At 37.3% G+C, this 13,253-nt stretch overlaps 1 protein-coding gene across 2 annotated transcripts in view; it reads left to right on the forward strand.

Moving 5' to 3' along the window:
* The window catches only part of CTNNA3 (catenin alpha 3), a 540,343-nt gene that overhangs the window by 115,976 nt on the left and 411,114 nt on the right, over nt 1-13,253 (forward strand). For both annotated transcript variants that reach the window (XM_059820900.1, XM_059820901.1), the window contains exons 6-7: nt 1,571-1,834; nt 8,895-9,098. In XM_059820900.1, coding sequence (XP_059676883.1) covers nt 1,571-1,834; nt 8,895-9,098 — 468 coding nt within the window. The remainder of the gene's footprint in view (nt 1-1,570; nt 1,835-8,894; nt 9,099-13,253) is intronic.

The following is a 13,253-nucleotide window of genomic DNA, read 5'->3' on the forward strand; positions in this document are numbered from 1 at the left end:
AAAGAGGGCATTCTGTTGTCTTGTAATTTAATTGTAGGAAGGTAGATTCACCAATTAGAATGAGTCCATGTTTAAAAATAAATAACACTTTTTGCTGAGAGTGCACTGGACAAATTACAGATGCTTTACCAGGGTTGGAGATGCACTAGTATTTGGATTTGAGCACACTGGGCAATGAAGTCATTCCTGCACAGTGGTGATTCATTTATATATTGGTTTATTGAAAATGTAACAATATGTTAAGTATTAATACACCCAAGAAAATAACTCAGTTTTCTAATTCAGATGATCAACTGGTTAAATCATTGTCTGCTTCTGTTTAAGGCTTCAACTCTCTCTCTCTCTCTCTCTCTCTCTCTCTCTCTCTTTATGCAGTGAGAAGTGGATACTGTGATGCTTTTGTAAATAATGCACATAGAGCCTGATGCAATGCAAAGGAAAATAATTAGAAAGACTTCAGCTTGCTTTAGAGCAGGCTGTGAGCAGTTTTGTACACATTTTGTCATTCATTCTTCGTTGTGCCTCTTCTCATCATTTGAAGCTGGTGCCACAGGCTTTTATTGTTCTGATGTACTATTTTCCCTTCCTTTTTTATTTTTCCCCTGAATTTAATTGTATCCTTCACCCAAGCCATTTTGCAAATATCTGCTAGTTTTTTTCAAAGGGACAAGATGCAGAAGGAGAGTGGGGAGAATGTCTAGAGTAAAATAGGATGAGACAGGAGGCTCCTCACAATCCTGATGTTGACTGTATGGTTGTCCCAAAGTCCATAACTTTCAGCTGTCCAAATAACATCTCCCAGGCTGAATTCCTAGAGACAATTAAATCTGACTTGGCAGCTCTGTAGAGTTGTGTGTTCCTTGTTGTCTGGGCTGGCAGGAGGCAGTAGGGTGTCAAGAAGATCTGGGTGGAGAAGGGAGGAACAAGATGAGTGTGGTAATTTCCCCGAGTGCTTTAAGTGTGTACATAGGAGGGAGAGAGGAGAAACAGGCAGTGGCACTTCACAGAGGTGGCTTCTCTCAAGCACCTTTTTCAATTTCCACACTTTCCATGCTTCCCATTTTCCAGGAGTGCAGGATTCTCATCCCTGATCTGCTGTTCCTTTCTGCAGTGTGCTTAGGACATATGCTAGGGTGGCAGGGAAGCAAACACTGGAAATTTGTTTAGATGCAACAATCACAGAATTCCTTGCTTAACCCTGTCTGCACCTCTGTCCTTCTCTATTGCTTAGGAAGAAAGACGTGTCTGGGAGGAGAGAAAGCTGATTTCCAGACCAGTTTTCTCATAAGAAAACTGTGCTTAAAAACAAGCAAAATGTGGACAGTTCATGGTGCTGGTTATAAAACACAATAAGTCTGTGTTGTTTTACACAGACTTTGTTAATTTCTTGTGAGATAAAGATGATTCAATTTTAAGTACTGTTGTAGTCCATTTTCACATTCTTTGATGAATTCAACTCCATGTTTCCTTAAACAGAGTAGAGCTAGAAAAATATTGTTTATACATTACTTGTCAGTTCTGAAGTTTTGAAGTGCTTTTGGAAATAAAGAGCATGTTCTTTCGCTGACAGGATTTGAAATCTAGCAATCAGCGAGATGAAATTGCTGCAGCACGTGCATCCCTGAAGGAAAATTCCTCTCTCCTACATTCAATATGTTCAGCTTGTTTGGAACATTCAGATGTTGCATCCCTTACTGCCAGCAAGGATTCAATTTGCAATGAAATACAGAATGCTCTCAATGTAATTTCTAATGCTTCCCAAGGAGTTGGAAATAAAATGGGACAACCTACATCTCGCACAGCTACTCTTGGAAGTGCACTTGATGAGCTTGAGGTATGTAAACCTGTGAGACTGCAACATTTTTGGAAAAACGGTTTATATATATTTTTTTTAATTAACTATTGTTGTCATAAGTGATGGCCCTAAAGGCATTAGAAATTGATGCTCTGCTTAGTCTAGTCTACATACTATCACTCTAAATTATTTAATTGGGAGGGATTGCTTCCTTCAGAAGAGTTTGGAATTAAGTCTTCATGTATGTTCAGTATTTGACTTCCTTCGAACAGCAGGAAAGAATTAGTTACAAGTGTGTCACTAATGATGGAGACAGACACATCTGTCTCCCCCACTGAGTAAGTGGGCAGAACCATGAGTTTAGTTTACAAATAACAGTGATTATCAGATGATGATGATCACTGCTACCTTGACTGCATTTGAACTAGTACAATGCAAGTTGAAGTCCTTTACTCCAAAACTTGTCATTGGGATCATTATGTAATTTATATAATTAAGTTTCTAAATCCTTCAATTGTGTTTTCTGCTTATCATCAAGTAAAGAGATACAACCAATATGCTTTCACAAATTGTGCATTTCTACTTCCATTATTTAAGCAAATACTTGGAGAAAGTCAGTTCTTTCTCTACTCCTGACCTGATCCTAAGCTTTTGTATGGAGCTTTCCCTTTTTCTCATGGCTGCTCTGGCTCTTACCAGTGTTATTTTCCATTGTCCTGCCAAAAATGGTAGAAGAACTCCTATAGATGAGATTGCAGACTATGCTCCTCATCTGGTGTAACTGATGTAGGCCCAGATCAAGAAGAGGAATGGAAGTTTCTTAACACATTTGCAAATATGGGTCTTTTTTGTTACAAATTCTCAGACTTACCAGATCTCAGCCTTGGATATTGTTGATACATTTTCAGGAAAATTGGTGTTACAACTGGTGGTAATAGATCTTGTCTAAAATTTTCAAAGGTTAGAGAAATACATTGAAATATGACATAAATCTTGTAGTGGCAGTTTATTGATCAAAACAGACCTCTGAGTCATGCTCAAAGTTGAATCTGACAGTTTTTTTCCCCCCAAAGGAACAGGCTACAATTGCATGTTGTACGTCATCCTTCCTTGCTTCTCACAGGGGGTTTTAAAATTAGAGTTTCTAATCTATTTTCTTAATAAATGGAAGAAAAAAGAAACATTTAAGAGTAATAACTGATTTGTTACAATGAAACTCTGAATGACAAATGATATACTTTAAATGAGAGCTATTATTTACCTGTTTTACTTAGAGATTTTTTTAAACAAAATTTGGCAAAAGGATTGTGTCTTCTGACTGCATATGAATTCATCTTGACTGTATGTGAGCAGTACCATTTTAATGATTTTTTAAAAAATGTAATTAAATTTATTATTGTTTTAAAATTTAAGATTTGTGATAATCACAAAATGGAAAAAATTGTCTCTTGGATTGAATTTGTTTTTGTTGGGAAACATAAGAACATAAAAGTCAGACTGTTGTAAAAAGCCATTTGTTTATGGAGTTTAAAATATATTTTTACCTAGGTAACACAAATGAGAATTGAAGCTGTGTAAGTTAGATAAAGCACAACTTACAGAACATTTAACTTCTTAAAATGATTTTGTGAATTAGATGGTTGCACTTTTCTTTCTTTACAGAAAGTTCTATTGGCTAAGGACCTGAAATAACCTTTGCTCTATCTTCTTGTTCCAAATACAGTGCCATGAAATAGATTGATGTAGTAAATAGTCTGTTGGGAACAAATCTCATTAAATGTTTATAGTGTGGAAATGTATCACGGAGCTTACCCAACAATCTAGTATCTAGATGTTTTGCAATTTCATTCTTCCTTTGCCAGTGCTGGCAGTGTGAAAGTTATTACAGATTTATAGGTGAGGAAATCACCAGTAAAATTAGAGCAGCTAACTCTTAAATCAGTAGATTCTCAACAATTCCTCTTAAATGCTCCATATAACTACCATGTCATTCATAAACAAAAAATTGTAGTGTTACAAACTTAATTGCCTTTTAAGATCTGTGTTAAAAGAGTGTGTAGATGCAGGTTATCTAATGCCTTTCACTGGTCTTGCATCTTCTGAACATGAAGAGATTTGTCACAAAATGGTACAGGTCTTGCATGCCTGACTCTCTGTCAGCGTATTTATCTGATGTGTGGTCCTTTAATGACCATGGCTATCTAGCAGAGCAATTACATATGGGATGTCAAGATACCGTAAATCAGTCCAAAATGTCAGGAAATATAACCAGGTTTCTAGATACACGTGATCCCTCTTTTTCATGGATCAGAAGACCAATGAGGGAGAAAATAGGGATCTAATAGCTCCTTTTAAGTGCTCACTTATGCTTAAGAACTCAGGTAGCTAACCACTGTTTAGCCCTGTTAAAGCAAAACCGCAAAACTGCTTGTTCCATATCTGGTGTCTTCTGGTTCCTTGAAAATTGGATCGTCTTTTCTGCGTAGAAGTACTGATTGTAAATATTTGATGAAATTGCTTGAAGAATTTAATCTGTGGGCAGAATCTTAAGTCATATTTTCATGGTTATTACTGCCTAGATTTTTTTTAATTAGAGATGAACTGTAGTAGCTTTTTTGCCAGTGCTATTTGTCCATCTTTGCATGAACTTTCCAGAAACTGTCTCCTAAAGGAAGACATTTCTACTCCCATTCTGTCTGAGATTTGAAGGCAGTCATTCTGCTAGCTAAATGACTAATTGGCTGTAGCCTTCAGGTGTGTCTTCCACAATCAATGAAGCTGTTCCTCTCTGTAATAAAACTTAAATACTCTACTTGGCAGATGTGTTTTACATTATCATGGACAGTGTACATATAGCTTAGTGTTGAGAGTGCTTATTTGATATATAGGACCGCAACAGTGAAGTTGCTGCTTCAATGAATAGTGACCAAGTGGCACAACTCCAGCAGAAGTGAGGTACCACAGAACACTTTGGTATTAAGGACTGTAATGTAAATGAGGGAGACAGAGTTTCAAATCTCTAATAGGAATAAACCTGTCTTCCACATCATAAAATAGTGTCCTGACATCTGGAAACTGACTATATCTTAGAATGCCTTCCCTTGTCATTCTTAGAAGATCATCGTGGATGAGTGTTTCATGTGTATGCTAGTTATTAAAGTCAAAGCTTTTTCATTTTTAGTTTTGCTATCTCTTTGGATATAGCCAAAGTAATGAAGACCGAGATAATGCAGTCATTGAACACTTGTTATGCAGGAAAACACAGTTCCTACTGCTGAGAACTATTTTGATTCTTAACTTAGAGAGGTGACAGCTGAAAGGGGTTCATTTCCCCTGCATTTCAGAGTCCTTAATAGCACTTGTTACCACTTCTTTACAATTGCCTTTACTGCATTTCCCTAGTTTCCTGCAATGCATATTGTGTTTGAGATGTGTAGTAACTTAGCTTGCCTCCAGGTAAATTGGGTGCAGTTTTCCTTTGTGTTCAGCCATAATCTTGCTATTGTAAGGAAGCTCAGCAAAGAGAAGAAATGAGGAAAAAATGGATGGCCTATACTAATACTCTTAACGTGTCTGTAAGTTATCCTTGTGAACAAATGGTATCTAACTGCCTTTACCCTTCCAGGAAGGTGTCTTCAGGTACATTTCCTTCCTTCTGTGGAAATAGCTATTCTAGAAAAGGACACAGGAGTCTTAATGTTTTAATTGCAGTAGGAAGGCTTTTGATGACAACATTAAGAGCTGGATTACTGCTCCTATCAGGCCTGGCTCTAGGCACTGGCAATTAAGAAGCTGCCTGCAAAAGCAAAATGACTTCCTATGCTGTTGCCTGGGAGAGCCAGTCTGGCTCTGTCCACTGCCAGCAAGAGGTTAGGGTATATGGAGATATTTCAGAGTAGAAGAGCAAGCCATCTTCATTCTGTCCAAGTGCTTTTTCTTTTCTTTGGATTTTAGCCTTGATGGCAGGGTCTGCCAGGCCCGGGCAAAATTTCAGCTTTTCTTCTCTCTTTCTTGGAGAGGGCAAAAGTCAGATTTTTTTTGTAACTAACGAGTAGTTCTTAACTGACTCCAACTTCTCTTCTTCTGCAAAAGAGGATGAAAGCAGTGGGCTGCCTGATTCCTTTGCTCTGTCTTTGCGAGTGGGCAAATTGTTGTTCCATCCCCCTTTGGCTTTGGTTCCAAAGTTGCATGTGAGATTAATGTTTCCATGATCAACATATTTCCTAGTTGAAAGATGTAAAAAACAGTTAAGAAATACAAATAGGTTTAATATGTTGCTTTTATGGATATACAGATAGCTGTGGTTTTCATCTTCAAAATACTTAAGCTCTTTCCCTCCTGCTTGCACATAATATACTGAAAAGGAGTTTATGTGTATCTGGATAGGTGAAAATCCAGGAGCTTGGAAATACATAGTTAATACTTTAACTTAATCTACGGTTGCATCTGCTGGATGCACATAAACACCTGACATAGACCCATAAACCATTTTAATGGTCTATCCTGTCACTTGCTGAAACAAGTCCATAAACTTAGTTTTAGACTTTTTATAGTCTCTCAGAATAGACAACAGAAAATTGCACTAGCCATAGCACTGGCCTGATTTTTTGTGATACTCTGCAGTAGTACGAAAATCCCAAAACTCAACACAGAAAATGTGAAGTCAGACAGGAATTCACTAGTACCTTTTCTTTCTAGTCATTGTCTGTGGAAATTTGAGGACTGGAGTTCATGTAGTCCCAGTTTCTGGTACAACATGTAACATAATCCTAGAACTTTAGGCCCCAGAAGGTCTTACAGAGGTTGTTTAAGAAGATTCATTGTCCACTGATTTTATGAATGTTAATAAGCAGTAAGTATAGGACTTGAAGTGCTGAGACTGCTTAAATACTAGAATGCTTTTAAATGAGATGGTGGACTTCAAGGCAAGAAAACAGTAGTGGAAATGGAATGTTTAGAAACCTACACTGATCCTGCAAGTTGGGAAATACAAGCTTCCATTTGAACCACGTAGTAATGCAGAAGGAACCTGCATTGGTTTCCTTTGGAAATATTCAGATTTTGAAGTCTGATTTTTCTCTAGTTTTTCTGGAGAATCTCCCAGCTGTCTCAAAGCAATTCTTGTATATTTCAGAAAAGATGGGAGGATTGAACATGTAACAAAGTCTTCCTTTCCCTAAATCATACCTAACGTGTAAGAGAATGTTAATAATATCCAACAAGAAAATTTCAAGGTGACTGAAGCTCCCTTTCCTAGCTGTTTAAGCTTTTATCTTATGATGTTCTAATAGAACACTTTCACTACTCTTAGAGTTGCCTAAGCTAGACAGTACCTGAAATGGTGATATTAAATCTAAATTGAAAATATAATTAAAATTCTCCAGCTTAAAAGTAGTCCGGCACATACTGGGTAAGCACAGATAAGTTCTGATTTACCTGACCTAAATTCCACTTTAGGGTATATGGCATAGTTTTCTTGTTTCAATATTTCTTTTGAAAGCTTGGAACCACAGATGGATATAACAGGTGAATAGATTTATGTGGAATATAGGCTTGGTGATCTGGACCATAATGACACTGTTTCAGATGTTCAGTTAGATTAAAAATTGCTAGTTTGAATTTCTTCAAATGCTGAAGCTCGAATACGCTTCCTTTCACATTTCATGAAAATACCACGTCTCCTTTCTCTTCAGAATATTTGCTGTACACACAAATGTAATTAATTTTATCATGCCAAAACAGTTGTCTGCTTTTGTTTACCCTAGCTAGTGAAAAGTGGGAGGACACTTATATCTATGTCCTTTGAAAAAACAATTGTTGAACAAAAGCTACTATTTTGATCTTTGCCCATATTCAGCCTGTTAAAGGTAGCAGCAGTGATTTTCTGCCGCAGTGTGGGATTGCATTAGACTAAAAATCAGCAGAACTACAGCTCATGTAATCTGATTTGACATTCTCAGCTGTGAGCTAGTGCTGCTGCCTTTGTATTAAATCCCAAGGTGGTCCTGATCTCTAAAAGTCTAAATTTTGGAGGTGTTGAACCCCACTTACAAACAAAGCTGAGACTCTGGTCTGAGATACTTAGATAAAACACAGAATATTACTGATTAGTAAACTCATACACAGTGTCATAATTGTACATAGACACTACAAGCTTAGTATAAGATACATATCATCTTTTAAAGAATTTACACGGTAATTATACAAGACAGGCCCACGGTACGGGAGGATGAGGAAGACAGGTGACCTTCAAGAAGTGTAGACAGACACAGGAAAGAGTTTGAAACAAGGGATACTTTTTTTACAACTGCAGTGACAAAACTCGAAGAGGAGAAACAATGCTGGCTGAGAACTTGGGAAGATGGCATGCAGTTGCCTGTTTTAAGATATACCTTCTGTATGGCCATGAACCTGGTAGTCTGGGCCTCAGTACTTTGCTTATAAAAAGGGGTTGGTAGTTTTTCATTCTAGAGTAGGATGTTGTGAAGGTCGATAGACCAAATAGATACTGCAGTAATAAAAAGGCATGCATATTTATAAAGGTAGACAAATAGCATTTCTGTTTTCTGGAGAAGTGAAATGCCTTGTAGAAGAACAAATGCCAGATACAGGTGTAGGAGAGACTGAAGCAGAGGATGACAATCTTGAATCTCATGCAGCAAAAGTAGGAAACAGAGGAAGGACTTGGACACAAGGCAGTTGTAGTCAGAGGATGTCAGCATGGCCTGCAGGTAGATGTGATCTTGTTCTACTTGTTCTGTGAGCTGCTTAGGTGTGAACCAGCTCTGGCTGGAAAGCTCTGTTGCCATTTTAGCACTGGGTCCAGGCCAGCAGGATTTGATAACATGGATCTTGGCTTAGAACTAGTGACATCTGAATGGCAGAGAGAACTTGCCTTTGTCTGCGAATGACCTGTATGCATAGACCCAGTAGGGAAAACAGAATCTGCCGTGGTCAAAACTGTTTTGGATACTTCAAGGGGAAAGGGCTAGTTGCAAGTCTAGGAAGCATAATGTTACCATAGTTCATGCAAGTAAAAAAATAAAGCAGCAACTTAATTGGCCGGGCTTTTCTTACCTGTATGCCTAATGTTTTCCAGAATTTAATTATCCTGGATCCTCTTGTAGTGAATGAAGAGAAAATAAGGCCTTCACTAGAGAAACGTCTGGAAGCTATTATCAGTGGAGCAGCTTTGCTAGCTGATTCTTCCTGCACACGTGATTTTCATCGAGAGCGCATCATTGCTGAATGTAATGCTATCCGCCAAGCTCTCCAAGACCTGCTTTCTGAATACATAAATAATGTAGGTAACCAGCCTTTTTTCCTTTTTTTAATGTCTGCCTCACAATCTGTTTCAGCGTATATTAGAATTAACCTATAATTAGTCTAAATTAGAGTTTAACCTATGTTTCTCAATGTGCTTTTTAAAAGGTCAAAAGGAACATTTTTCTACATAAATCTAGGTAAAAGCTAAATATGGGTCTCCAGAAATAGTATGGATCGTATTATATCATACAGTCTGCGGAACATGCTATATTACAGATACAATGTACACATCTTTAGGTTATTTTATGCTTATTGTGAACTGTCCGTAGTACAGAACAGACATAATCCTTTGTATGCTAGCAGCAAGAGTTTCTTTGTAATTTCACTTCCTAGTTTTAAAACCAGAGTTTTAAAATGTAATCTCTGTTCCTGTAGAATGCAACTATTTAAATAATGTAAGTAATCTGTTAGTATCATTTTGAAGTAGAGTGTTCACACCACTACACTTCATCTGTGTAAGAGCACCAAGTTACAAGTGTAGAAATAACTAATTGCTAAATTAGAAAGCTAGGACTGTTTGGTAAATCCAGAAAACTGGTTATCTGGCATGCTTATAGGCCAATTAATTCGTGAATTTTTGAAAAGGAATATGGTTTGATTGTGTTTTAAAAATAACTATTAGATTTAAAGAATAGATTTGGCACTTCTTACGTCTGGCAGTTAAATGATAAAACAGTGGAGACTCAGATACTATTAATATGGGTACACAGTGTTAATAATTATGCTTTTCCTCTGGAAACATTTTCTGTAGACATAGTGTTCTTATTTAAAGATACTTCAAGATGATTCATCAGGCACGTTGAGAAGATAATTGTATGATACAGCTATTTGTTTCTTTTTTTGGAAGCTGAAATTCCTTTCTATTTTATAAGTCAAACTAGTTAACCCAGTCCAAAGCTGTTCTAAAAAGACTGTTTTCTTTGTCTTATCCTATTGTCATTAGGACACTGAAGTGTAGGGACTAAGATAATCTATGCATATCAGATGTTTTTTCATTTCACAGATATTGTACTTGTTGATAATTTCTTTTTATTTATGGAAGGGGGGGAGGGGCAGGTGGGATTTACAGATGATTTATTTAATTTTCTGTGAATTCAGGTTGCTCTTTCAGTCCCTATATCAGACAAAGATGCTTTCATATTTTTACTCAAAATTTAGCTGCAGTTTCTGTTGAATGCAACATAATTCTTGAACCTCTCTGGTGGTGCTTTACACATGGGTTAGCTATGTGAGATTTCTTTAGCTCTGGTTAGCTTGGAATGTTAGTCTTCGATACCTTGTCGCAGATGTCTGTTGTGATGTCTTTCTTGGGTGGATCAGGTTTGCTGTTAAATGGCTGAAAGTTCAATAAGGGAGAAGGCATCAACCTGTAGTAGTCAGAGCGCATGGGAGGATGCAGATGCGGTGTATAGCAACACGTATTAGTCCAAAAGATCACTGTGGGTTTGTTGCAAGAAAGCTTTGGGGGAATTCTGTGTCTTGCAGGAGTAAAACTACATGATTGTAAGGCAAATGGTCTTAAATTCTTGGACTCTCGAAACAAAATTGTGATTATCTTTTCTATTTCAGAAATAATAATGATTTTAGGGTTACATAATGCAGACTAAGGGGAAAAGAAGAATACATAACCCGCTCCACTGACTTTCTCAAGTCAGGAAGCAGCTATTTAAATATGGCAAAAAGGGAAAGTGTCATATGATTTGCTGCAGACCACAGTGTCTGCACAAGGTAATAAAGACGAGGAGGGAAGCAGGAAGGAAGAAATAGAAAAGATTTAAAGGTATGAGGTGTTACACTAGGGTTAAATGAGATGAATGAATTTAAAATTTTTAGTTTCTTTTAGTGCTCTTGATCTGCTTATAGAATTAATATTGGTCCTAATGGAAAAACTCTCACCAAGAATAGTTTATGTCTATTACTGAGACTGGATTAAAGGTTATCAGGTGTCAGTTACTTTACTTCACAACTCTAACTCACTGAAGAATAGATGATAGATCCGGGAGACAGTGCTGATTTATCACTGTCTTCTGGGCTCTTCTATTAATAATATCAATAAGCTAGGACTGTGAATTGAATGAGCTACAAAAATTATGCCAGCCATTTGTTAACATAGTACAATTTAAGGACTAGGTTGTGATTCCCTTCTTCTCTTTGGGTACACTGTTGTACTCCACAAGCAGTCGCACGGACTACATAATACTTCAGGTGAGTCTGTGTATGTTCTCATTGTGTATTTGTACCCTATGCCCAGAGTGAGGCACAGAGGCTCTGTACCACAGCTTGTACATGAGAGTGGAAAGTTTTCCTTGCCCGCTATCCACAAAGGACATGCTTTTGCTCCTGTATTTGTCCTGATGGTGTATGGTTCACAGAACATAGCCTACCCCCTGTCATTTCTGTTCTTTTCAGTCACTCTTATGAGTTGTAGTAGTCAGCTGCTTGGAAGATTTTTATTTTTTTTTCTGGATATGTGTATGTCATTTCTTGCTAGTGTATTGGTTTGATTACTTTTCTTAAGGCTTCTTTCTATCTGAATGTTGCTAGTGGGAGCTGCTTTGCTTCAGAGACACCACACACAGTAAGTGCTGCCTTCACAAATCCTTCTTTAGCAGCTGGTTTGCCGGGAAGCTGTATGAGCTACACTGACACTGGCAATAAACCCACGTATCTCTAAAGCCCCTGGGTCCAGTGCTTGGTGGTGGATGTGGCCTGCCTGGTAAGCGTTTAGCTTTAACAGAATCATTGCCAAGGACTCGAGTGCCTAAATTCTGTGTAAGTTCTGAATCTTATGGTTTTTTGTTTGATTGGGGGTTTTTGTTTTTGTTTTGTTTTGTTTTTTTTTTTTTTGAAACTAGCCCTCAGTGCCTAAACAAATGTACAGGAACTTAGGATTTAGCCCTAACTATTTGAAACAGTATAAGGAGCGTAGCTTTTGTGGTTCCTAAATTTGTTTCTTTTTTTTTTTCTTCTCACTTATTCTATGTCTCTAATAAGCCTTAAGGACATCAAGTGACATCAAGGGCCTATTGGTGTTAGTGATAAAATTTAGAGCTTTTACTGCAAGCTGGGAGAAACATCTTTTCAGCAGATACTGCCTTTTACATAATGGCTGGGTTTTCACAGAGGCTACATCACAGTGAGGTGATGCAATGGAAAGTTAAGCAAAATGTTCTCCACTCTAATAAAGACCCACTCTGTCTCTAAGAAGCTTTAAGTTTTTTTGTTCACAAAGTAATTGAGACATACAGTAAATTGCAAATATATTTATAATTCTTTTGAAAGGCAGTAATTTTTCTTCTGGTATTTCAGACTTATTTGTGTACTATTGTTATCCTCTCTGAATATTACTTATAGACATATATTGTAAGGGATATATTTGCATTTCAGGACATGAAATAACAGGAATTACTACTGGGAATTTGGATAGCTTATCAATGGCAGAATCATACTATGGTGTGTGGATAATAATGTATCCACAGGAGCAATCATTTTGTTCTAGTAATAAGCACTTGCATTTTCCTAATGACAAGCTCTTGTCTTGTCTCTGCTCATCCTTTAAAATGAAGAGTTATTGAATACATTGGAATGCAGCAATACTGACTCCATGTTTCTTGAGTTCTCTCTCAGCTTTTACTCCCAGTCACAATAGGGATATGCACTTACCTGTGTGATCAAAAGGGGTAATAGAGTTGTGATTGAGTGTGGGTTAAAGTGGCTGTTGTGAGCAGCAATTAGGATGATTGCAGATGCTGCTTCTTCTGCCTTCGTTAAATAGGGAGGGTCTGAATAATTATTCTGCACCGACCTGTGGGTTTGAATAAAGATGACTGGCTAGATTGTTCAGACAAGGCTAAATAAGGTTGGTAAAGAAAGGTCAGATATACTGATGGTATGATAGCTGCTTTCTTGAGTTGAAGTTTCCTTACTTCTGGAATGTTGTTTCATGATATTTGAGCTTTATTAGTTTCTCAGCTTATTCTGGATATTGGTTGGGGGAGTGTGTGTGTACATATACACGCTCGCTGTTATGTGTGCTGGGCCAGTGTACTTTTCTGATAGGTTGTGATTTCATTCTTTCTTGTTGTGTATTTCAAAAGCTTCAGTTTTTTAACGGGATTTTTATGTTAAAATT

The sequence above is a fragment of the Gavia stellata genome, chromosome 9 (genome assembly GCF_030936135.1).
Source record: "Gavia stellata isolate bGavSte3 chromosome 9, bGavSte3.hap2, whole genome shotgun sequence".
Classification (NCBI taxonomy): domain Eukaryota; kingdom Metazoa; phylum Chordata; class Aves; order Gaviiformes; family Gaviidae; genus Gavia; species Gavia stellata.